This window comes from Taudactylus pleione, unplaced genomic scaffold (assembly GCF_031769625.1).
Source record: "Taudactylus pleione unplaced genomic scaffold, aTauple2 ptg001153l, whole genome shotgun sequence".
Taxonomy (NCBI): Eukaryota; Metazoa; Chordata; class Amphibia; order Anura; family Myobatrachidae; genus Taudactylus; species Taudactylus pleione.
This window is the reverse complement of record NW_028285554.1, coordinates 710258-737276: the sequence shown is the minus strand read 5'-3', so window position 1 is coordinate 737276 and position 27019 is coordinate 710258. Positions and strand designations below refer to the sequence as shown.

Genomic DNA, 27019 nt, shown 5'->3' with positions numbered 1-27019 from the left:
GCCAGGACTTCCTCATGACTTCCTCATGTATTGCTCTGAGGAGTTAGAGGAGCTGCAGAGGATGATGGGCCCGAAGGCGAGAGTCTTTATTATACAGCAGGTTGGAATGAGAACTGGAGATGATAATTCTGAATGAATAATTAGAATCGGATTGGGATCAATGATGCTGGATTGAGAGCTGGATCGGTTTGAGACTGATGATTTAAAGAACTTGATGGATTTGAATCTGATGTTTAAGAATTGCTGAACTTGATCGGTTTGAGACCGATATTGAATAACTTGGTCCCCACTCCTGAAAAATTTGATGGGAACCCTAAAAATTGCAGGGGCTTTCTAAAGCAATGTGAAATACAGTTTGAGCTCTAACCCAGCAATTTTTCTACAGACCATACCCATGTGGCATATATCATCTCCCTATTATCTGGATCCACCTTAGACTGGGCTTCACCCTTATGGCAAAGATCGTATCCCATCCTAACATATTATAAGGAATTTGTCATGGCAATCCACCGAATCTTCGACGAGTATGGGAGAGTGTCATCTATAAAAAGTTAGAGGACTAGGGCCCTGATTCAGACCCACTCGCGAGCGGCTGTCCGCTCGCAAGTGGGTCGATGATCTGCACTGCGCATGCGCACGATGGAGGGAGCTCTGTCGTGCGCATGCGCGAGACGCGACGAGCGAAGGACTTTCCTTCGCTCGTAGTGTCTGATCAAAGGGGGCGTGCTGTCGATGTTGATTGACAGCACGCCCCCTTTGGTAGGCGTGCCGGGGGCGTGCCTGCCAGACGGAGGCGTTCCCAAGGGAACACCTACCGTCAGAAGCCGGCCCCACTGACATCACTAGTGATGTCAGTGGGAGTGATTTTGGCTCTGATAGAGCCAAAATCACTCCGGGCCTTGTGGTTGAGAAACTCAACCGCAGGCTTCTGCTCACAGTGGCGATGGTCGCGATGGTCAAGACCATCGTGACCATCATCCTGCATGCTCGTATATGCTGTGGGTGGTGACCCACAGCTATCCAAGTGTCCAGGAGGACGCTCCATATTTATGGAGATGGGCCCTGATTCAGAGCGAGCGCTCTGGTCAGAGCGTCCGGCTCTGAATCAGGGCCTAGATCTCCTTGTGCACCAAGGTGGACTTATGTTTTAAAGAACATGCTATTAAGAGAAGGAGATTAATTCTTCCTAAATCTCAAGTGACAGTCTTTCCTCAGTCACTTTCTCCTCCCAAAGAGGAACCAATGCAAATCAACCATTCTTGCCTATCACAGGAAGAATGCAGGAGGCGACAGTCTGAGAATCTCTGTCTGCTCCTTCACATCAGCTCAACAATTGTCCCAAGTGTCCAGGAAACTCCTGCTCCTAACTCAGCAAGGAGAGGCTAAGTTAGAAGTAGCTCATTCCTCTCCAAAGAAAACCAATTGCATTCTCTCAGTTTCTCTTCAAGTGGCTAAGCACTTCAAGCAAGTCTCTGCGCTGTTGGATTCAGGTGCAGCTGCTAACTTCATTACATCTGACTTAGTCCATCGATGGGCATTACCAACTGAGAGTCTGCTTCATCCTATCTACATCACAGTGGTTGATGGAAGCCAAATCCTAGGGGGTACAATTACCCTTCAGACTCGACCTCTGCGAGTCAAGATTGGTGCTCTGCACTTTGAACTTTTAAGTTTTCTTGTCATACCCAGGGCCTCGCATTCCGTCCTGGGCTTGCCCTGGCTCTGTTTGCAAAATCCTCAAATTGACTGGAGAACCTCACAAATCACCGCTTTGGGATCTTCCTGCTTCGGTTCTTGCCTACATAAAGTTCTTACAGTATGCTCTGCAGTACTGTCTTATTTGGGTACTCTTCCTCCTCCTTATCAAGAATTCACTGATGTTTTCAGTAAAGCTGGTGCTGATATTCTTCCTCCTCACCATGAATGGCATTGTCCAATTTAACTAATCCCTGGGAAATCTTATCCCAGAGGGCGTATTTAACCACTATCGTTCCCAGAAACAAAGTATGACTGACTATATCCAAGAGAATTTGGAAAAACGGTTCATCCTCCTCTTCTTTTTTGTCTAAAAATAAGGATGGAGGTCTGCGCCCCTGCATCGACTACAGGGTATGAATGACATCAGCACAGACTGTGTAATTGTTAGCATTACTGCCTCACAGCACTGAGGTCGTGGGTTCGATTTCCACCATCGCCCTACCTGTGTGGAGTTTGTATATTCTCCCTGTGCTTGCATGGGTTTCCTCCGGGTGCTTCAGTTTCCTCCCACACTCCAAAAATATGCTGGCAGGCTAATTGTCTCCCAACAAAAATTAACCCTAGTGTGTATGTGTGGGAGCATGTGGTAGGGAATATAGATTGTAAGCTCCACTGGCAGGGACTGATGTGAATGGCCAAATACTCTATATAAAGCGCTGCGGAATATGTGTGCACTTCATAAATAACCGGTAGCAAAAAACAAATATAACAAAAAAACGTTATCCTCTCCCTCTGATCACAGAGCTTTTTGACCGAGTCAGTGGAGCCACCATCTTCACCAAATTGGACTTGCGAGGAGCATTTAATCTCATAGGAATTCGGGTAGGAGATGAGTGGAAGACCGCATTTAACACCCGTGACGGTCACTACGAGTACCTCGTTATGCCCTTCGGTCTCAGCAATGCTCCCACAGTACTCCAGCACTATGTCAATGAGATTTTCTGCGATCTGTTGTACAAACATGTTGATATTCTCATATTTGCCAATGATCTGAAAGAACATTGCTGGCAAGTAAAGGAGGTTCTGACACGTCTCCGTTCCAATCGCCTCTACTGTAAATTGGAGAAGTGTGTCTTTGAGGTCGTCTATTCCCTTTCTGGGATATACAATTTCAAGATCTGGTCTCAAAATGGACCCAGAAAAGCTCCAAGCAATTCAGGAATGGTCGCTTCCTAATACTCCTGCCATCATTGCACCTATTACCTCTCTCACCCAGAAAGGTGCAAATCCATCCCGATGGTCAGAGGAAGCAAAGGAAGCCTTCCAAAAAATCAAACAGAAGTTCATTTCAGCTCCTGTTCATCGTCAACCTGATGCCACACAGCCATTCGTCTTGGAAGTTGATGCTTCGTCCATAGGAGTCGGAGCTGTGCTCTCTCAATGTGCTCCTGATGGTCAACTCCACCCCTGTGGATTTTTCTCCAGAAAATTCATTCCAGCTGAGTGCAACTACTTTATTGGAGATCAAGAACTTCTCGCTATTAAGTTAGCCTTGGAGGAGTGGCGCCATCTTTTGGAAGGAGCTGTGCATTCCATTTTCATTCTCACAGACCACAAAAACTTCTTATATCTTAAGACTGTCCATTGTCTGAATCTGAGGTAAGCCAAGTGGGCTCTCTTCTTCTCACAGTTTAATTTCAAATTGTCTTTTCGTCCAGGGGTCCAGAGCTGAAAGGCTGATGCCCTCTCTCGCTCCATGGAGTAAGAAAATGAGACTACATCTGCTGTAGTGGCATAGCAATTGCAATGGATTAGCATACTATTGAAGTTATACTGCGTGTGTAATTGCTATTGCAATTGCAATCGCAGTTGCGCTCGGTAGTGAACCAGGCCCTGAGTCCAGTATGAATGAAAACCAGAGATCTGCAGAGCAAATCTTGCATGACACTGATCCTGCCTCCCATGCTCTGTATCCAGATAGGATGCCAGACGGCATAAAATATAATACAATGACTTGCAGTAGCCAGCAGTCTTATACAGTGGCGGCTGCAAGTTTATTAAGTAAGAGATTGCTGGATATATCATTTTGATTCATTTTATTATCTCAATAAAACTGTTTATAATTATGTGGAGTTTAGTTTGTTTGTATCTCTGATTAATATGTTTTTTATAGAAAGGTTTATACAAGTCGATTAAGAGAGCAATTGATTTGTACATCATTAGCATTTCAACAATTAAACTGCTGCAGTCTTCAGAAGTCTTTTGCTTTATGAGGCACATAGTGTTATTTACTAACATTGTTGATATTTACTTTTATTGCATACCTAGATGTAGACACTGCATAGAACAGCATGACCTTTGAACTGCTGACTGTGTTTAATGATGCCCAGGGGTAAGCTTGAGGCTGCTGTAACAAGGAAATACTTTTTCAGAACTAGGGCATCCCGCACAGTTGCAATTTGTGTTCACTAAAAACGCCCCAATTCCGACCAAAGTCACAATTGCAACCGTATTAAGATACATGCTGGTCAGTAAGAGTTGCATATATACGTTTGGTTTACGCCAGGCAAATGTCACAGAAACTTAGTTCACTCTTATTATGAAACAAATTAGTTATAATAAGGTCAACACTATTTTGTACAGTGCAAGTCCATTACACAACTGTTTTCTACTAAGCAAAGTCTTCTAAGATGTGTCTGTACTGGAATAAAGTCATTTCCATTGTAATTGATTACTACATAAATATCCATGTATCCATATTATAGAGATAGCTACGAATAGATTCCTTCTCTAAAATATACTCTGTCTTAAATTGTTCTACATAGTGGGGGTGACCTCCAAATTTCATCATAGGAACAAGTAGAGTATTTCCATATGGATGCACTCAGACTTGAAATAACAATCAGTTAAAAGTTCATAATAGAATCAACTTTCACGATTGTTTTAGTCATTTAAATTATGTCAGGAAATATTGTGAAATAAGATACATGTACTATGTAACAAATGAAAATAGTATGTAATATTTCAAGTTTGTTATTTCATGTCTGGATTTTTGGAATCTGAATGACTCCATATGAAAATGCTCTTTCTTTCTCTTCAGTAATGTCTTCCCATATATTCAGATGCAAACAACATCATCTGGGGCGGATTTAGGGGTCAGGCCTTTCCTAGGCTGTTAGGCTGCAGATTGAGAAAACCACTCTAGCTTGTCATATATAGACATGTCATGGGCTGTGAAGGAACTACTGTACATTACATTCTGACCTAGGTTTTTCCTGTGGGTTATGCTCACAAAGCGTATGCTGAACAGACTGGGGCTAAAGCACATTGCAACAAGGGCACACCACTCTGCGGGTCTCCTTGCTATGGCGTGACTAGATCAGGCTGGCATAGCTTGGCGCTGATGGTGATTTTGCAGGGATACTCAAGCTCTTCTTACTTACGCATTTGCGGTAATCAGCGGAAATATTAAGCACTGTTGGTGGTTACTGTTTGTTTAGAGTTTCTTTGGAAGGAGGAGGAGCACTGTCTTTTCACATAATGCGCAGTGGGGAACATCGACCCACTTGCGAGCGTACTGCCGCTTGCGAGTGGGTCTGAATGACCCCCATAGTGCGCATGCATTCTCAGAACCAGGCCCATATTTATGTTATTTGCCTCCTAGTGTCTTTATCATAGGTTAATGGAGGGGATGAGGGGGGATTCCAGATACCCAGAAACTCCCCACCTCCAACCAGCAGCTCAAATCATGCACAATAGAGTGAATCGGATAGTATTGCCGACAGCGGCTGGCCAAAGGGAGGAAATTCCAACAGCGGAGCTAAGTATAGCTAACCCTCCCCTCTCAACCCCAACCCTCCTTTAGGGGTGCCTAACTCTAACCTCCCCCCCTAGTGCCCAACCCTAACTTCCCCCCGTTAGCGCCTAAACCTAACCCACCCTCCCCGCACCCTAAACCTAACCCTCCTGGGGGGGTGCCTAAACCTAACCTCCCTCCGGGGGTGCCTAACCCTAACCTCCCCTTCCCCTATCCTATCCCGGGGGGTGCCTAACAGTAAGTCCCCCCGGGATGCCGAGTGCAAGAGATGGCAAGCCTATTGGACCGGCCGCCACCCACCAAAACAGGGGTGGCCAACCTGTCAGAGGCAAAGACCCTAAAAATATCTGTAGTCAAGTTGAAGAGACTGTACGCACACCTTTGGTATGACATTTGCAAGAGCATGACCTTGTGTCACACCCCCGTAGTGGTGCCCCTTATGCAATGCCCCCTGTAGTAGGGCCCATTATGCAGTGATTCCTGTAGTAGTGACCCTTATGTACTGTCACCTGTAGTAGTACCCATTATACAGTGCCCCTGTAGTTGTGCCCCATATGCAGTGCCTCCTGTAGTTGTGCCCCTTTTGCAGTGCCCCCTGTAGTTGTGCCCCATATGCAGTGCCCCCTGTAGTTGTGCCCCTTATGCAATGCCCCCTGTAGTTTTTCCCTTTATGCAGTGCCCCCTGTAGTTGTGCCCCATATGCATAGCCCCCTGTTGTTGTGTCCCTTTTGCAGTGCCCCCTGTAGTTGTGCACCTTATGTAGTGCTTTCTGTGGTAGTGCCCCTTATGCAGTGCCCCAGTACTTACCTCAGGGCCGGCTCTAGGGGTGTTCGACCTGAGCGGTCACACAGGAGTGCCACCCATAGAGGACGCACCCCTCCCCAACATCCCGATTTCAGCGGGACATTACTGCCCCTTTGTTCCACCCGTGGGCCGAAGTGGTCCTCATGTGGTTAAATCGGGAGGTTGGGGACACGGTGCCGGACCCCAGAGACTCTGAATGGATGCGCGCGCATGCGCGCGCCATCCATTCAGTGACAGGAGAGGGCTAGTGAGGCTCCCCCCAGCCTGACGTTATTTGGAGGCGAACACGCCTCCTAATATCGTCACATAGGGGGCATGGCCTATGGTAATTAGGGCGCTCTGGAGGGAGCCGGCACAGGGTGCTCCGACCCCTGGAGCCGGCCCTGACTTACCTGACCACGCTGGGCATCGCTGGATCCGCACCATCAGGGCTGCCGCTGACTGGAGCTAACTGGATGCAACAGGCACGCAGGCTCTTTCAGAGGCCAGCGTTCCCAGTGATGCAGTGTGCAGGTGATGCTATGATGTCACCCACACACTGCATCACTGGGAAGGCGGGCCTCTGAAGCTATCAGAGGTTTCTTTAGCCTCTGATCGGTTCAGAGGCCAGAGTTCACAGTTTCAGTGATGTAGCAACTTCCCCCGTGCCCCCCCCTTAATCTAGCCCCCGATGCCCCAAAGCCACCACGGGGTCTGCGCCACTGCTGAGCTGCATAATAACAAAGAAAGAGCCGCATGCGGCTCGAGAGCCATGGGTTGTCCACAGAGCTGTAACTAGACTTTTTGGTGCCCTGTGCCATAGCGAGCATTGGCGCCCCCCCCCACACACACACATATTTTTTAAATAGGGACATAAGATAGCGGACCTGAAAAAGGGCCATGGCCTCATGGGGAAGGGCCAGGAAAGAGATAGGGGTACTCATGGGGCAGCCAGGAGATGCTGGGGATAAAAGTAGAGGAAGCTAGTACAAGTGAGAATGATAATAAACAGGAAAATTGACAGACCCAAACAGCACCCCCAGCCCTGCCCTGCGGTGCCCAGTGCCAAGGCACAGGTCGCTCCTCCCTAGTTATGGCCCTGGTTGGCCACCCCTGTTCTAGACTAAGGGAATGTTGTCCAGATGGGATGGCTGCAGCTGACATTTATGTGTTAATGTGCATTAAAAGTAAATTTTTTACATTGTTGCTTCATATATCCATCAGACCAATATAACTTTATTTTAACTATTTCATGCTTTTCATCTGTAAAAGCGGAATTTGTTTTTTTTTGTTTGAACTTGAATCTTGCCATGTATCCCTGTGCTTTGAACACATTAGCACACAGTTGTATGCGTATCTGCTGAATATTACTGAAACTTCTCGTAAATAGCAGCTGGAGGAGCCACTTATGGGACAGCGTGACTGGTCCAGGTACTAGAAATATTCTAGCTACACTTCGGTGCTGCACATGTGCATCTTAGGCCATCAAGCAAGAGGAAGGCTAGGCAGAAATACTCGTAAATAGTTCCTGAGCTTAATTCTCAGGCTTCCAATAACAAAATTCCATAGATGACAAATATTTGTATGTCACTCCTATTTGTGTATTGCTTCATACAATCTTACTTATGATGTTGAACTCTCCTCCTTAGGAAGTATCACTCCCAACATATAAAATTAGAAATAGAGAAGAGCGGAATAGTGTAAAATTGTTTTAATCCAGTAAAAACAATCACATAAAATACATGAAAATGAAATGTAAACCGCATGAGAATTGTAGTCCTACCAAATGGTTTTGAGACCAGAGCCTCAATTTCAGCAGTGGGTAAAATAGTTAACAGCCGGGTACACCAACTGTCTGGGATTTCAGCTTCGTTCATAACCCTGGTGGGATATCAAAGTGCACAGCGGAGAGAATAATAAGGAATATATTCCTGGGGAAGTTTTATAGGTTTGCTGTATCTTAAATACCTATTATTCTCTTACTTAAGATACAACAAACCTATAAAACTGCCATGGAATTTATCCCTTATTATTCTCTCCGTTGTACGCTTGTTTGAAAATTTGTTGCAATAAGTATCTGCATTATTGTGTATTAGTGTACCACCAAACAGCTTTGATTTTAGATACTATGTTAAAGCTATTTGGCTATTGTTTCTATTTTAATTAGGATATTACTACCATTCTGAAAGTGTTGTTTAAGTATGTTTTGTAACAGTAAAAATTAATTATTTTATATATATAGGGAGCTTACTTCTGTGATTTATATTCCATTAATTTACCTAGCGCAGTGACCCCTTGTTGTGGGATATTAGCTCAAGTAGAACTATAACAATGTTACGAGTTCCGATGCCTACCCCATGTGACACCACAAGAACCCAGCTAGCAAGATCTTCTGCCAATAACAACCGCCCATTGGCCCTCATTCAGAGCCGTACGCTCTGAGCAGAGCGCACGCTCTGAATGAGGGCCGGGCTCCATTTTCATGGAGCGTCCTCCTGGACGCTCGTATAGCTGTGGGTCACCACCCACAGGCTATACGAGCGTGCTTTTTGATGGCCGCGATGGTCGAGACCATCGCGACCATCGAAATTGCGAGCCGGAGCCTGCGGTTGAGGTTTTCAACCGCAAGCTCCGGAGTGATTTTGGCTCTATCAGAGCCAAAATCACTCCCACTGACATCACTAGTGATGTCAGTGGGCCGGCTTCTGACGGGAGGCGTTCCCGTGGGAACGCCCCCGTCAGGGAGGCACGCCCCCGGCACGCCCACCAAAGGGGGCGTGCTGTCAATCAACATTGACAGCACGCCCCCTTTGATCGGACACAACGAGCGAAGGACTTTCCTTCGCTCGTCGCGTCTGGCGCATGCGCACGACGGAGCTCCCTCCGTCGTGCGCATGCTCAGTGCACAACATCGACCCACTTGCGAGCGGACAGCCACTCGCGAGTGGGTCTGAATCAGGCCCATTGTTCCCTTAGAACTAGGATACGTTCACCGGTACTTAGGCGGCCTCCTGGACTTATGCTTGAGGTAGTAGCGGCTCACATGGAGATACAGGGGAGTTCAATAGGTAAAGAATGTACAGTTAGGACTGACACAGTTGATGATTATAAGGATATCGATGGTACGGATGTTGTGAGAGTACAGTTTGGTTTTTTGGGCAGTAGCTTGGGAGCCGATGGTGTGGCAGCTGTGCTGATGGTGCAGCAATGGTGCTGATGGTGTGGCAATGATGCCGATGGTGCGGCAATGATGCCGATGGTACGGCAATGGTGCAGCAATAGTCGTAGATAAACAGTCTAGGGTTAGCAAATGGCTCTGAGAGCTGATGGTGCGGCAACTGTGCCGATGTTGCAGCAATGGTGCCGATGTTGGGGCTATTGCGGTAGATAAACAGTCTATGGTTTGATAATGGCTTTGAGAGCCGACGGTGTGGCAAGTGTGCTAATGTTGGGGCAATTGCCGTAGATAGGCAGTCTATGGTTTAATAATGGCTTTGAATGCCGATGGTGCTGCAAGTGTGCCGATGTTGTAGCGATGGTGCCGATGTTGGAGTAATTGCCGTAGGATGAACGTTGGCAGCAAGGGAGCTGCTGGATGTGGCTAGGAAGCCGTTTGGAGATTGGTGGTAGCACGGAAGCTACTTGGAGTGGCTAGGAAGCCGTATGGTGAACGTTGGCAGCATGGGAGCTGCTGGATATGGCTAGGAAGCCGTTTGGAGATTGGTGGTAGCTCGTAAGCTACTTGGAGCGGCTAGGAAGCCATATGGTGAACGTTGGCAGCATGGGAGCTGCTGGATACAGCTAGGAAGCCGTTTGGAGATTGGTGGTAGCACGGAAGCTACTTGGAGCGGCTAGGAAGCCTGTACGGTGAATGTTGGTAGCACGGGAGCTGCTGGATGCGGCCAGGAAGCCATTTGGAGATAGGTGGTAGCACAGAAGCTACTTGGAGTGGCTAGGAAGCCGTGTGGGAGTTCAGTGAACAGGAGAACAGGAACAACCTGACCCTGCAGCCAGGCTGAGGGAACTCACAGACACTCTATAGTCGGCACAGGTGCAATAGATCAGTGAGTATAAATAGGCTGAAGTTCCAATCAGGTTTGCACTTGTGGAAAACACATCACTTCCTGAGGTGTGCCGATCTCCTAACAACAGGAAGAACTGGAGTAACCCCGTCCTGTCTGGGCATACTGTCAGAAAGTGTCAAGTCGTGACCGCAACTTGTAACAAACAAACAATTATGTCATATTTTACTTTATTGAAAAGTTTAGGCTTATACTAAGTGAACATAGTGGGAGCTACAACAAGTTTGGTCGTGAGCTGGGACTTTATTGTACCGGCCGCCTGTGCCGGATGGGGGGCCTGTGAATCAGCCCGGTGGGGAAGAGATGACTGCCCTAGCCAGCGGCAACGCCATCTGCGCCCAGGGCACATGCCTCACTCTAGATACGCTTCTGAACAGAACTACTATGTGATTCTACCGTTTGGCCCCACCCAACTCTCGGATGACACCCTTGGTGAGTGCCATCCTGGCTAAGGGGTAGATACGCCCTGCTGGCCCCGGTTAGAAATTCAGACGATATAGCCACTAAATTTAAAACGGCAGTTACTTTTAAGGCATAACCATGTTGTTTTTGCCTTGCAACTAATTGCCACTTTAAATCAAGCGGCAATTGCATGATGCTAGAGTTACGTATGTGATCACCAGAACCTAAAACCAGGTGATAGAGGAAGGCAATTAAAGTGGTCCCCATCTGATTCTAATGCCCAGATCTCCTCCCCCAAGGATGTCCTCATTTGATGCAGTAGGTTGTCTACTTTTCAAAATGCTATGCCTTGTTGGATAACCATATTATTCCTACACATTTTAAGCATTAATGCATTATAATTGTTAAGTGCAGAATTTATTTTGAATATCTGTTGTTTTGTAAAGGATAATGAATACTGAAGTAAGAACTACCGAGTATTTCTTGGTGGGGTTAATAAAACAAAAAATACATACACACATTTGCTTTCATGTCATTTGATTAAAAAAAACCTTTCATGGCTATTTTTAGTTGATTTTATTTATGTATCAGTAAGAATAATGCTAGGTACACACTTGATGATATAGCGTTCGTACAGCCGATGAACGATATATCGTCCCGACTGTCGGTTGGTGAGAGCACACAATATATCTGTGAAACACGTCATTCACCTATATTACGCGTTGGCCGTGTGGTACGGCAGATGAAATATATTTGAAAGATATTTATTGCACATCTGCCTATGTGTACAGGCAACCCACTAACCCATTTCTTGTCACAACTGGTTCCTGTGGCCAGACATATCGGTCGACTGATTGGTAGGATTTTATGCACAGCTGCTTACTTACCAAATCAGTTGGTCGACCAAGTGTGTACCTCACATAAATGTTCTAAAAAAAGGATTGTCTGTGTGTGTTCTGAATTACTGCAAATAGGCTCAGCAGAAGGGTGAGAAAAGTTCAGCAGCAAAGTGGTGAAATTGATGGGGATAGCTAACATTTGCTTCTTCATTAATTAACTATTGGAACAGCAATTTTGATCAATTTAAAATAGGTTGTACAATTGACCATTAGTCGTTCCCCCCCCCCCCCCATATATATCAGAGCCACCTAAAATGTAACTATTTGGATGCTGCATACTACATATGGATATAAATGATTGTTAGATAGTCGCAGTAACTTAGATTAATCTTTGAAGAGTACATTCCAGAATTCCAGAAGGGAGAAAGTCTGAGGTTTATTTAATGGTCGACAAGTAGGAAGATCTATATTTATTTAACTCTGCAGACTAGTTCCATTAATGCTTCTTTTTTCAATACATAACATTTTCCATTGCCATACACAGCCAAATAGTACAGGAGGAGTGACAAAAATTCAATCAAGGTGGGAGAGAGTTTTATACAGACAGAAGGAAGGGAAAGGGTCCAGCTTCTGTGCTTGCAGAAGCATCCAAGAAAGAAGAATGGACATTTTGTTTTTGTTGCGTGTGGGCACAAATCATTCCTAAACAGAGCTGGATTATAACAAAGGAATGGAAAATACTTTAATGTGTGAGCTCACCCAGAAAAATACAAATTGTCATATCATGCCCAGAATTGTTAGCATACCACACAAGGTCTGATTTACATTTACACATAAAACATTTACGTTCCTGACGCTGGATTTTACGATATGTGTAACTTTAAATCTAACGCATCATCATCAAACCAGAACCATGCACCAGACCAATGAGATGCAAAAAGTTATGCCTTCTAAAAGGTATGTTAAAAATACATGTCAGTCATAATCAGAACATCTGTAAGAGGGTGCGGTTACCTTTAATCTCTATGTCCTTACTATATATGAATGCAAGTGAATGCACATACAGTATATGATGTGCTCTGCTCAAAATACAGACACATTTTGTGCACAGATAAAGCGATACGTTACTGAAAGTTAAATTTTTATTTTGACCCAACTCTGAATCAGAGAAACAGACTGTAGTAACAAACTGTTGTGTTTTTAATCACCAACTGCCTAAAGTCAGGACCTAGAGCTTTACCTGTATTTATCAACTGTATGGAGGCAGGAACTAACATAGGGCCTGATTCAGAGCCGTTCGCTATTTGCGGTCGTTCGTTCAAAAACAAGGGGTGGCTATTCAAATGATCCCTTCGCAAATTGCAGTCTGTTCACACCTCTAAGTCTGAACGAGAGAGCAAAACATACGCTCTTTTATTTATTAAAAACGCCCCCTGGCCGCTCGCACCATACGTCATGTCTGCTATTTATTAGATTAATCGAGAACATCGAACAGGATATGAACTGCTCGCTATTCTTATGGTTGGTTTTTTCAACCGCTATTATGCGAGCAGTTCTGAGTTAAAAAAAACCAAGTGACGTGGTCATTGACGCTGCTGTATTAATTATGCACACCCATAAAACGCCCGTTTTGACCTTTAAGCACGCCTGCGATCGGATCTCAACTCCCCGTTTTCAAGCACCTTCCCCTGTTACCACCCACATACGCCTCATTCTGTCACTCAAAATATCAGGCACTCGCTATATTGCGTACAAATGATTTTCGGCAGCACTGACTGGTTCGCGCATGCGTACTAAAAACCGTACGCATGCGCAGATGTGCGAACATCGCTCGGAACGAGCGTACTGCCGATAGCGAGTGGCTCTGAATGAGGACCATAGTGTTTGTATATGCGATCATGTATCCCCACCAAAGCTGCAATTATTATTTTGCTACAGTATGTACCAAGCGGATCTTACACCTCTTATAATTTGGTGTACCCCCCCCCCCCGCGCCCCCCGGTCACAGCCACTGAAACTGTAATGTAGCAATTCGCATGCAGACAGGCTATAGATAGAATAAGGCAGCAGCTGATGATCTGACATGGAGCTCTCTACTAGTGTATGGTGGCTTCTCAGGTGCCGGGAAGGGGTGACATTATTGGGCGGCTGTGACGGTACACTCCGGGCACATAGTTACAGCCCTAAGTGGGGTAAATATGTTGTGGACAATGGAGGAGGTGTCCCTTCAGAGGAGGAGCCTCCTTGTCTCCCATAGTTCTGCCCCTGCCTCTTAGGTCTTTACCATTTGCTTCATGTCATTTACTGTATGTCATTTATTTGTATTCTGATCTCTGCAATGTAAAGGACTATGTAAAATGTTGGTGGTTTATAGATAAAAAAATGATAATAATAATTTATATATTCTGTTTCCATATTTAGGGTGAGAAGGTGTCTTCTGGAATGTCTGTAGACTTACCTCCAGAGGTGAGTGAGGCAACTTTCCTTATTTCATTGCATAATTATGGTTAGATTCCAGAAATCTAAAGGCCCAAAGGTTTTTTCATGCAACGCAGCACTAACTAGATGTAATAATACTAGTAGATAGGTCAGGACTGATAGCATAATAAGCGGTGATATGGGAAAAGTTCATTAAATGTAATACACACAATAATAATGTGTAGATCATTAAACATTATGTGGCTCTTGTAGAATCGGATGTACGTTTAACAGGGAAGTACACTGAGCATGCACAATAATATGTAGTATGTCTCAATCCATAGGCATTTTCTCAGAGGCCTTAGAGCAGTCTCAGTGTGAGCCCCCCTCAGTGTGAGCCCCAGTACATGCATTGAGAAGAGGATGGCATGGTGACAGAGACTACTTCTTGTGCACATGTTTCCAGAAAATTGGTGCCAGTGCCATATTCCCTATCATTTCTTTGCTATGCATGTGCATATCTCCAGGAAAATGGAGCTGGCGCCATTTTCCAAATAATTTCTGCAGAATTAGCAGAAAAGTAGGTATAGTCAATGACAAAACCGGAAAACAAGGGCTCTGAGAACCCTATGCTGGCCCCGCACTCTTTGCGTGTGACGACATGACGTTGTGCATAGAGGGCGGGGATCCTGGCACCCGGAACTGCATCAGTGCCATTTGCTCTGGACAGCTGTAAATACAGAAAGGTGTCTGTCTGTATGATGTACAGTTATAATGTCGACATTGTTGAAATGTAGACATTGAACATGTTGGCATATGCCGAATGTCTACATGTTAAATGTTGACACTCTGCGGGGAACAGAGGATTAGGAGTTAGGGCTAGGCTCTAGGGCAGGGGTGTGGAACCTTTTTTCGGCCAAGGGCCATTTTGATATATATAACATAATTTGCGGGCCTGGTGCAGGCCACGCCCCCTCCATGTGACGTCACACGGGGACGGAGTCACAATCGCCGGTGATTACAGCAATGCCTGGAGCATCCTGAGGATGCTGCGGGGAGCTGTAAGGGCAGCGGGGTGATCCTTTTAAGGACGCTCCAGCCGACACTGCTGCATAGAGTCCTGCTGCAGGGTGCCATTCTAGGCTCCCTGCTAGCCAGATGAGGCTAGCAGAAGAAAGCTCAGAGGGCCAGACCAAATGATCCCGCGGGCCTTATATGGCCCCAGGGCCTGAGGTTCCCCATCCCTGCTGTAGGGGGAGGGTTAGGGTTAGGCTGCAGGAGGGGAGGTTAGGGTTAGGCTGCGGGAGGGAAGGTTAGGGTTAGGCTGCGGGAAGGGAGAGGAGGGTTAGCATTAGGCTGTGGGTGGGGAGGGTTAGCGTTAGGCTGCGGGAAGGGAGTTTAGGGTTAGGCACTAGGGGGAGAGTTGGGTTAGGGGTTAGGGTTCAGGGGGAGGGTTAGGCTGCGGGAGAGGAGGTTAGGGCTAGGCTGCAGGATCCATTTGACTGGCCGAATAAGACAAGTCACAACTAGACCACCAGGAACATTTTGTCGACATTCTAATCATGTCAACATTATGAATGTTGATGCGGTGAATGTCAAAATGCTTAACATTACGACCAAGTTGAAATGATGAATGTCGACAAAATATACTACACCCCCTACAACAGTATATAAACAACAGCACATAGTCAGAGTATATAGAGGGCCTAAATCAGAGATATACGTAAATCTCCGATGGTGTGAGATCTGCGCATAGGCAGATGCAGCACTGTGCATGTGCAGATTTAGTTCTGCAAGATCACCCTCAGTGTCCTAGACGCTTACGGGCAGAACAGAAGCGGCGTCAGGGGGCATGTCTCCCCTGTTTTCTCGGTGTGCTGAAGCCAATGACTGCGTCCTTGGTTAACTCAAATGACCTATGTTCACGTAGATAATCAGATGCTGTGTCCCCGGATGCAGCAGCAGATCACAGAAGGCGTCTATTTATACAAGACACCTCCTGCGGTATTAGCATATTGTCACACAGCCGTTACATACAAGGATGCAGCGGTTGTGTGATTAGCATATATCTCTGAATCAGGCCCATTGTCACCTTGTTCAACGCAAAGCCAGAAACTTATAGAGCACTCTGAGCACATTAGCGATAAACTATATTCTACAGTAGTTACCATATTTTTGCTATAGTATAGCTTGTAGCAATGAGGGGGAAGTACAAAAAGGTAATGTGCCACATCACCAGCTGTTTGACACTTACATCGAACATCGTCATGTATGAAAGTAGATAACGTAAAGGTAATCATTTTGCTCACTATTGTATGGCAATGTCAATCATACAGATGTTACCAGAAATGATAAGCGCACTTTTGTGGCTTATTGTTTTTTTCACATAGCAGCATTATCTGCCAATATATGTACCAAACAGCGGCAACATTCATAGCTGTCCGTCTGCGCACGAGATCTCGCAATGCTTGCAAGATCTTGCATATGTGGATTGGGATTGACCAGGAGGCAAGACACAGTGCGTCAGCAGCAGGAAGATGTGCTGCTAGACTTGCAGGATAGCTGGAGGGGGGAGTTTTCTCTTCCCCACTTTGGTGGCTGAGATCTTAATACATCCCAACATTATTGCGTCCTGCTCCACCTCAATAAGAAGCAAAGCAGGAAGAGCTATAGCAGCATGAGAATTGCCGCTATAAGTGAGGCGTAAGGCTGATGTATAGGCCTGAGACCATTTTAAACCCAGAGGTTGGGAAAAACTAATTTCTTCCCATTTAAGTAGTTTTATTCTTATGCTATGGTCAATTACAAGTTAGGGAGTTTATACATCTCCCTGTATATTCCTAGCAAGTGTGTGAGTGATCATTTTCCAGCTGTATGACTGTTGATGACATCAGTCCTCTCATGGTATAATGGTATAAATGGTAGTTTGTATGTTATGCATGTAAGTATTCTCTTTCTGCTGTGTAAAACTAATTGTATTCCTCCTGTTTAGCTTATTTGATTTGTAAAAGCTGTTGAAAGACATTTCTCCGTGGAAATAATTTGCCTTTCTGTTTCCTTTGCAGTGTGCATCATGTGCATTTCGTCTCCCAGAGCCCAATGTAAGTAGACCACCGACACACACTCAGCACTTATTGCACAATTGAGTTTCTTAACTTTTTTTTCTTACCAAGGGGGCTTAGGGACTCCCGGGGGGATTTAGGGTTAGGCATATGGACAACATTATTAGCATACAGTAAAGTCTGCTGCACTCTCCTGACATCCATACTGTATTATAGCTGTGAGACAGTTAACAGCTTTAGATTTGTACTTGGATTGAATTCTGACATGACAGGAGTAGTTTCATTACTTAGACCACTGAGATAAGATGGAAAAAATGTAAGAAGAAACGCAGCTGTATATATCACCAGGTGTCATTCACCTGTGGGAGGTGTTTAATGTATATATCCTATGCATGTACTGTAGGGAAAGGCGAACAATCCGTCTGCATGCTTTGCTTGTGTTGGGGTCATCTCATGGTTATTTAGCCTGTAGGCGAAGGATGTGTCTTAAAATATCCAGACATCTCCATGAAAGAGATAACAAAATTGTTAATAATTGCAGCTCCTTGTGTAGAACACTGTTACTGCATACATAGTCTGAACAGCAGTTCAAGTCTTAGCCTGTCCAGTACAGCTTACTTTCTGCTTGTGTGTGTTTGATAAAAAGCAGATACGTATGTACAGGACACACATGGAAAGTAGCTTAGTAAATCCTAACAAAAGCAGACACATGGGGAATCCTAATTGAGAAGGATGGTGGCCATTTAGGGATGGGAATAGCGGAGGAGTGTTAAAGGAAATAAAAACATTATTTTCTATTTGCTGTTGTGATTACAGTGGAAGCCATTATTTTTCTCTATAGCTGCTCCTCCAATAATACATTCACAATGGTACATTTAAAAAACTAATCAATAAATCAATATTTAATTAAATTGAGATATTTTTCTGTTGTACCTCACCCCTACCTATATTTCATCAAAGACAATTCCTGCAATGTAGCATGACCAATATGGTCTTCATTTTATCTGGAATCTCTCTGGACTTGTCTTAATTTGCATGTGTGTATGTGAAACCTTGCTTGGCTTGCAGTCTAATTTTGTTTATTCTCTACAGGTCACAGTGGGACCACCAGGGCCCAGGGTAAGTGTCGGTATTATAAGGCTATTCAGGCATTGGAATATATTCCTATAGTTATATTCTTTTACTGTGCCAAAGTATTATCATGTGTTCTTTGACCAAAAATCCTTCCCCACATATATTATGAAACAATTCGGGAATGTGGAATAAATATGTTTTATAAATGTTTCTTACTTCTCACTGTGAATGTTTTTATTACTTTGCTATACAGTGGAAACAAATGTACATTGGTTGGCATGTGTGTGCCTAGTTACGCGTGCCCATGACTTCACATTGATAATCAGAGTTTACACCACCAGGAAGCAGGCATAAAACTATAGGCTGGGTGAACGTGAACGACTCCAAGCTTGCTCAATGTTCTCCCCTTTTGCTCATTTTAATATTATTATCACATAGGGGACTATTTATTAAAGTATATTTGCGGTATGATACCCGCAAATATTAATTATCCCCAAGATGTAACAAGGAGGGTCTGCAGCAAATATCTGCTGCGGTCCCTCCATTTCTGATAAGAGCTGCAGCCCCCATAGGTTTGCTGCTGGATTTTCCAAGCTCCGGCCGCTAACACTATCTTCAAATGGCTTTAGTTTATAGTAGCCTATTGGCTATAGATTGCAAGATTTTTCGGGTGAAGGATCTGAAGGATCCCTCCTGTGTGGCTCTGGCTTGCGCATGCACCAAAGGGGCTAATTCCCACTTCTTAGCGGCCAGAAATGCAGGACATGTGCTGTGGCCTGTGGCACAGGAGAGGGTGCAGCTGCAGCCCCGCGTTGTACACATAACTATGGTGCAAAGTGGCGCTGCCTTCAACAAGGCAGGGGAAATGATCATGGTAGTATCACAGGCGGCATCATTATATCTCACTAGCACACCCAGTACCCTAAAGGGGTCTAGGTAGTCTCTCACCCCCACAACCACCGACTCACTTGGCTGCACTTATTTTACCAATATTTACACAAGCATGTTTCTTGTGCTAATATTAACTTTACTGCATACATTATTTAAAAATGAAAACTAACCACAAAGTTCTATGGAATTGAAAATTCACTTTAACAACTGACATACTGACATTGAGCAAGAGCTGTCTACACAAGTTTGATATACTCTAGAAACCTTGGACTAAATGTACACACATATGCTGCTTGGAATATTTGTCCTTGTACTCATTCCAACTGCTTTTCAGGAGACATAGAGGTGTCGTTATCCAAAGAAATGGATAAAAAAACAAACACCTACTTAAAATGTCTAAAGTTTAATTTGGAGGTAAAAAAGAATGTAGTCTATAAAAAAATTTCAGTTATTTTTGTAAAATAAAGTAGTAAATGTTAAAAATGTTCCTAAGAAACAAAATAAGTAACTGCAGTAGCAGCACTGGCCTCTTGCGCAATTTAACAAAAATGTAATTAATGACAGATTTCATGTGAAGTTTTTTTTCATCCAAAAAATTGCAAATATATTGGTTCAGATGGTGCAATTTTTTTTTACCTTTTAACCCTTTCGCTGCTGAGGGTTTTTTCATCCCTGTGCTAAGGCAATTTTGCTGCGTTAGCGCTTGTCACATTTCAACATCAATACCATAGACTTTATTTCTATTATTATTACTCAAACATATTATACCTTGTTTTTTCCATGTCTTTGTGTTTTCTGAAAATACCATATTTTTTTTGCTCATTATAACAAATCAAATAAAATGTACCCAAAGTGGCCAATACATTGTTTTGTTTTATAACTGAAATTTAAACAAAGTGAACCAAGACCAAGTGTTCTATTTACTACAATCCGCATTTGCAATGCAGATTGTAGTGTGATATTACCGACTGAATTTGCATTTTGAATTCAGGCAATATCACAGGGATTTACTACAAATCCCTTGCAGGGACAGAGCTTGCGAGAAAGCTCTGTCCCTGCAAATCCCATCCGCACACTAGTCACTGTATTTTCGCAAAAAAATACAGTGACTAGTGCCCCGCGCATGCGCCGACCGGCTGCTACCCCCCTGTGCTAAGCCCCCCCCCATCATTAAGCCCCGCCCCATAATTGCTGACCCCCCCCTGCGACCCCCCCCCCTTAATTACACTTACCTGCATGATCCGGGCTTCGGTGATGTCTTCCATGTCCCCCGTTCAGGTGATATCCCATACTGCACTGGGATCCGATCACCTGATGACCGGGCCGCAGTGCAGCATGGGAGACCAGCTGACCAGAGGGGAGACATCACCGGAGCCCCGACCACCGGTCCCTGGAGTCAGGTAAGTTAATTTTTACGAATTCTACTCCAATTGCCCTGTAGTAACTTTAGGTGAAACTAAAATAATGTGAAAAGGGTGTGAAAACACCCTTTTTCACTTTATTTTAGTAAAAATAATGTTAATAAATAGAGCCCTAAATGTGATTTCAAAAAAAAAAAAAACACCATAAAGATACAGTCAGGTCCATAAATATTGGGACATTGACAGAATTTTCAGATTTTGGCCTCTATTCACCACCACAATGGCTTTGAAATTAAACAAACAAGATGTGCTTTAACTGCAGACTTTCAGATTTAATTTGAGGGTAATTACATCCAAATCGGGTGAACGGTGTAGGAATTACAACAGTTTCAATATGTGCCTCCCACTTTTTAAGGGGCCAAAAGTAATGGGACTATCAACTCAAAAGCTAGTTCATGGACAGGTGTGGGCTATTCCCTGTTATTTCATTATCAATTAAGCAGGTAAAAGGTCTGGAGTTGATTCTAGGTGTGACATTTGCATTTGGAATCAGTTGCTGTCAACTCTCAATATGAGATCTAAAGAGCTGTCACTATCAGTGAAGCAAGCCATCATTAGGCTGAAAAATCAAAACAAACCCATCAGAGAGATAGCAAAAACATTAGGTGTGGCCAAATCAACTGTTTGGAACATTCTTAAAAAGAAAGAATGCACCGGAGAGCTCAGCAACACCAAAAGACCCGGAAGACCATGGAAAACAACTGTGGTGGATGACAAAATAATTATTTCCCTGGTGAAGAAAAACCCCTTCACAACAGTTGGCCAAATCAAGAACACTCTCCAGGAGGTAGGTGTATATGTGTCAAAGTCAACAATCAAGAGAAGACTTCACAAGAGTGAATATAGAGGGTTCACCACAAGATGCAAACCATTGGTGAGCCACAAAAACAGGAAGACCAGATTAGAGTTTGCCAAACAACATCTAAAAAAGCCATTACAGTTCTGGAACAACATCCTATTGACAGATGAGACAAAGATCAACTTGTACCAGAGTGATGGGAAGAGAAGAGAAGGAAAGGAACTGAAGACATTTGCAGTAGAGGCCTGGCAGAGCATCACCAGGGATGAAACCCAGCATCTGGTGATGTCTATGCGTTCCAGACTTCAGGCTGTAATTGCCTGCATAGGATTTGCAACAAAGCATTAAAATGTGAAAATTAGATTTAGGATTGTTTAGTTTGTCCCATTACTTTTGGCCCCTTAAAAAGTGGGAGACACATATAGAAACCATTGTAATTCCTACACCGTTCACCCGATTTGGATGTAATTACCCTCAAATTAAATCTGAAAGTCTGCAGTTAAATCACATCTTGTTTGTTTCATTTCAAAGCCATTGTGGTGGTGAATAGAGGCCAAAATATGAAAATTCTGTCAATGTCCCAATATTTATGGACCTGACTGTATATAAGAAATATTTTGTGGTTCTAGTTTCAACATTAATCCCACAGGTGATAATCAGACAATAGCTACTAGTAGGCCACATAATTTGAAAGAGGGGACTCCCTGCTTTGAAGTACCTGTATAGGTGCCCACAAGGATGCAAGTGTCAGTATGTGGGTGATAGGATACATATGGAAATACATATAGGATACATATGGAAAACGCACGTTTTCTGTAGTGTGATGTAACACTGTCTGTGATCACAAGTGATGAACAGACAATAAGTACTAAGGGGCCCCTTAATTTTGGTAGCCAGATTAGGGGAGATTTCATGCCTGGACTGCATTATTTTTCTGTAGTGCAGAGCTTTAAAGTCTGATGATCAGTGTACTCACCAGAAACTAGTCTATATATGGGCACACATTTTGAAAGAGGGGACTCCTTTCTTTCAAATGAGGGTAACCCCATCTTTCTACCTTTCATGGTGGGAGATATAGAGGGACTTAAAGTCTGTGGCACTTCTAGATTTGCCCAACCCCCCTAGTGTCTATAGGTCTCCTCCACTCCTCTGTAGTGCAATAACTTCGGCATCATTAGAACCCATCCCCCATACCACAGCCATTTTTCTGACTTTTTGTACAGCGCTGACACTCGGCGCGGGACCTCGGAGAGGTAAGTTTTAAGTAATATGGGTGCAGTGTGTGCGGTGCGGGCCCCCCCTGTACCACATTTCTGCCCAGAGCTTTACATACTAAGTATAACTACAACCAGTGCTATTTTTCAGCAGGAACAAGCAGGAACTAAGTTCCTGCACCTTTCATTAAGTATGACGTAATATCCTGGGCCAAAATGTATTTTTCATAAGATTCGTTTTATGTAAAGTCCCTTTTTATAATTGATTTTCTAAAGCTCCACCCCCTGTAGCAGTGGCGTAACTATGGTATTTGGAGCCCAGGGCAAGTTAAAAAACAGAGCCCCCCCCTTAAGTAGGTGTGCAGCAAAAAGGTGGGCATGGTCACATTACACAAGGGGCGTGGCCACTGGAAAATGGGGGCATGGCAACATGACACACCACCATTTCTCGTCACTCTGGGAACATTCCATTCCATATGCACCTTGTAGTAGTGCCCCTCTTGCAATGCCCACTGTAGTAGTGCCCCTTATGCAATGTCCCCAGTAGCAGTGCCCCCTGTAGTAGTGCCCCTATACAGTGCCAGCAGTAGTGCCCCTTATACAGTGATCCTAGTAGTGCACCCCTATACAGTGCCCCCAGTAATGCACCCTTATACAATGCCCCTTATGCAGTGCCCCCAGTAGTGCCACTTATACAGTGCCCTTTATACAGTGCCCCCAGTAGTGCCCCTTATAAAGTGCCCCCAGTAGTACCACTTATACAGTGCCCCCCGTAATGCCCCTGATACAGTGCCGCTAGTAGTGGTACCCTATGTAGTGCTCCCAGTAGTGCCCCTTATACAGTGCCCCCAGTATTGGTCCCCTCTATGCAGTGCCCCTTATACAATGCCACCAGTAGTGGTCCCCCTTATACAGTGCCCCAATAGTAGTTCCCCCTATGCAGTGCCCCCAGTAGTAGTCCCAGCTATGCAGTGCCCCTAGTAATGGTCTCCCCTATGCAGTGCCCCCAGTAGTAGTCCCCCCTATGCAGTGACCCCAATAGTGGTCCCCCCTATGCACTGCCTCTTATATAATGCCCCTAGTAGTAGCCACCCCATGCAGTGCCCCCATTAGTGGTCCTCCCTCTGCACTGCCCCTTATATAGTGCCCCCAGTAGTAGTCCCCCCATGCAGTGCCACGAGTAGTGCCCCTTATACAGCACCCCCAGTAGTAGTCCCTCCTATGCAGTGCCCCCAGTAGTGCCCCCCCCAGCAGTGCCAGACAAAGACACAAACACACAAAAAAAAACATTTACCTGAATCCCCACTCCTGCTCCTGAGCCGCTGCAATACTTTCCCTAGACAGGAATACAACACAGAATTTACCAAAACTTGTTATTAGAATCACGGCTGTAATAAAACCAAACACTGTGTAAAAATAGAACTCACAAATAGATCCCCTCCTGAGCAGCATGTCTAGCAGAAACATACACAGATCAGTGTGATCCGTGTATGTTTCTGCCTTTTGTTGTTAAAGAGATGGTTACATTTGAACAAAAATTATGTGCTCCCCAAAGCATAACCAGCCCTGGGCTCCTGACCCAGTCCTGGTATTAAAAATACTCAGGGAAAAAGGTTCCCAGAGCCAGTCCTGGACTTAGCAATAGGAGAAAAAAATTGTGTGGGTTCCCTCTATTTTTAAAACCAGCACCGGGTGTAATGCTACAGCCAGGGGACCCTTTCACTGGATCTCCCTGGCCAATGCATTAACACCCCAAGCTAGTCAGCACAAGCCGGGCATCTCAGAGAAGGTGGGGACCCGCCAATAGAGGGTCCTCCCTCTCCTGAGCACCTCAGGTTTGCGCTAAAGCCCGGAGCTCTTCTCTGCACCCCTGGCCAGTGGGTGCAGGAGTAATAGTGTGAAAATTAGAATTATACTATTTTTACAGTGGAACTACAGGTGCCACTGTGCCTGCCTTTTGGCACTTGTGCAACTACAAGTGCCAGCAGGCGTCCGGCACCCGTACCACCACTCTAAAGAAAATAATAAAAAAAGAGACAGTTCACAAACCGTAGAAGTTATAACTTTATTACATACCTAACACACTCACACACACTCACACACACTCACACATACTTACCGTCTGCCTGCCAGATATTTCCGTTCCCTTCTCCAGCAGAAGTCTCATGATTTACCTGTGAATAAAAAATCCAATACTCACCTACCTCCTGGCGTAGCTTCGGTCTCCTTCTACTGTAGGCTCCACGGGACTTGGCAAAACAAAAACACGATTACAGGATTAATTTCGGAGATGTATGTGTTAACACATGCATCTCTACCACGGTAAATGATAGAGACCGCGTGGTTTCTGTCATTCTCTGGGCCCGACAGCGAATCAGAGGCCGCTCTACTGTTAGCGGTCGCTGATTGGCTGTGACCCACATGCTGTTGACTGTCAGCCACGTTGGTCACAGCCAATCAGCGGCCACTAACTGTAGAGTGGCCTCTGATTGGACTGGGTCAGGAGCCCAGGGCTGGTTATGCTTTGGTGGGGGGAACGTAGTGGGTTTTTTTTTTAATTAACCATTCAGGGGTCTATTTACTAAGCAGTGTTAGGAGAAGTGAAAAGTGAAGAGTGAAAAGTGATAAGGTGCCAGCCAATCAGCTCCTAACTGCTATCACACAGGCTGTGTTTAAAAAATGGCAGTTGAGAGCTGATTGGCTGGCACCTTATCACTTTTCACTCGTCACTTTTCACTTCTCCTAACACTGCTTAGTAAATAGACCCCAGAGTTACTTACACACATGCACGTATCTCACTGATATGTCCAGGCTGCTTGTTCGGTAGGGAAAGTCGGGCAGGAAACACAGAGATTAAACATGGGTAGGAACTATCACATACACCATCGGCAAACACGATCCTGACAAACACGGAAGCTTGGTACACTAAATTCCCGAATTTATTTAAAATAATCGTTCATAAAAATGAACAGCAGGACACGGATGTTAGTAAATTTACCCCATAAAGACCAAACTGTTGCACTTACAGTATTTGCAGAATGGAAATCGATGTGTACCTGTCCACACAGAAAGTAATGCCCCTAAAAACAGCACATTGTTTTCTTTTATCTCTTTTTAATACTGGGTGTGAAGGACGACGCCCAAACCAAAGCTGCACGTTTTATACTACTTAAATGGCATCCAGAGTATATAAGAGCAACCATAAACCAAGGAAATAATAAAGCAGATAACCAGGAATCCCTGACACTCCCTCTGTTGTAGCGATTGCCAGGCTTGAACATATCAGTTAGTTATGCTCTAAAGTTGCTGCATGCTTGGGGCGAGACCACCTTATGGTGATCGTAGCCACACCCGGTAGGCATTTCTTACTAGAAAACACCCATTTTTAATGCCACTTGCAGTGTAGACATGATTGCGGAATAACGGGAGAGACATTTTCCTGAAATTCGTGCTATAAGGATATAATTATTTAATCCAAGCAGCCAATGAAGCTAATCACCAGTAAACACACACACACACACATACACACAGTTTGTTTTTGTTTTTTAAATAGTACAAATTGAGAATTATGCTTGCATGCGTGTTCAACATTATTCATACTGTGAATCTGAAGGAAAGTGATAAAAATTAAGACCAAACAGCATTCTAAGAAAATGAAAGATAAGGTTATAGACACGTACAAGATAGGAAAAGGCTACAAATTAATATCCAAGTGGAGGGATATCACAGTGAGAACTGTTGGATCATTTGTGAGGAAATGGAAGCTGCACCAGAACACCCAGCAATGCCTAGACAAGGCCGTCGCGTGAGAGCAAGATGGATTTGTGAGGGAAGCCACAGAGAGGTCAACTATCACTTTGAAGGAGCTACAGAGTCCAGAGGTTTAGACTGAAGTGTAGGTCCACCAGTCAGCCATATCAATAGCTATGCATGTAACTGGTCTGTATGGGAAGGAGGCTAGAAAGAAATCATTACTGAAGGAAAACCACATCAAAGCACATCTGAATTTTGCCAGAAAACATCAGTATGATTCAGCTAAATATGGAATAAGGTTTTGTGGTCAGATGAGTCAAAAATTGTCCCTATATCAAAATGCTATGTGTGACGCAAACATAATGCTCATTTCTCAGCAAACACCTTCACAATAGTGAAGTATCATGTTGAGGGGATGCTTTTCCTCAGTAGGGGCTGGACATCTAATTAAAATAAAAGGGCCAGTGAATGGTGCAAAACATAGGGAGATGCTGCAAGACAACCTGCTTTAGGGGCCTATTCATCATTTCTAAAATATCATTGGAGGTAATTAGGTTTAGAGCTCACATGGAGTTCTACCTAATTACCAGAGGAGTTCATCATTCCTCCTCTCCATCAGTATCTATTCCGAAAAGCTGTCATTTTTGCAATGACAGCTTTTTGGAAAATAGATACATTTCCCTACCTGCTGTAACTTACCGCAGCTGTAATCAGTGCTACGCATGCGCCGTTCAATTCACAGAAGCGGCCGATGCACAGCACGGAT

General features: G+C 44.5%; 1 protein-coding gene across 7 annotated transcripts in view; it reads left to right on the top strand.

Annotated features, from left to right (window-relative positions):
* Positions 1–27019, top strand: part of COL16A1 (collagen type XVI alpha 1 chain) — a 194917-nt gene that overhangs the window by 49498 nt on the left and 118400 nt on the right. For all 7 annotated transcript variants that reach the window (XM_088462141.1, XM_088462137.1, XM_088462143.1 and 4 more), the window contains exons 9-11: positions 14043–14087; positions 17105–17140; positions 18194–18220. In XM_088462141.1, the coding sequence (XP_088318267.1) occupies positions 14043–14087; positions 17105–17140; positions 18194–18220 (108 nt within the window). The remainder of the gene's footprint in view (positions 1–14042; positions 14088–17104; positions 17141–18193; positions 18221–27019) is intronic.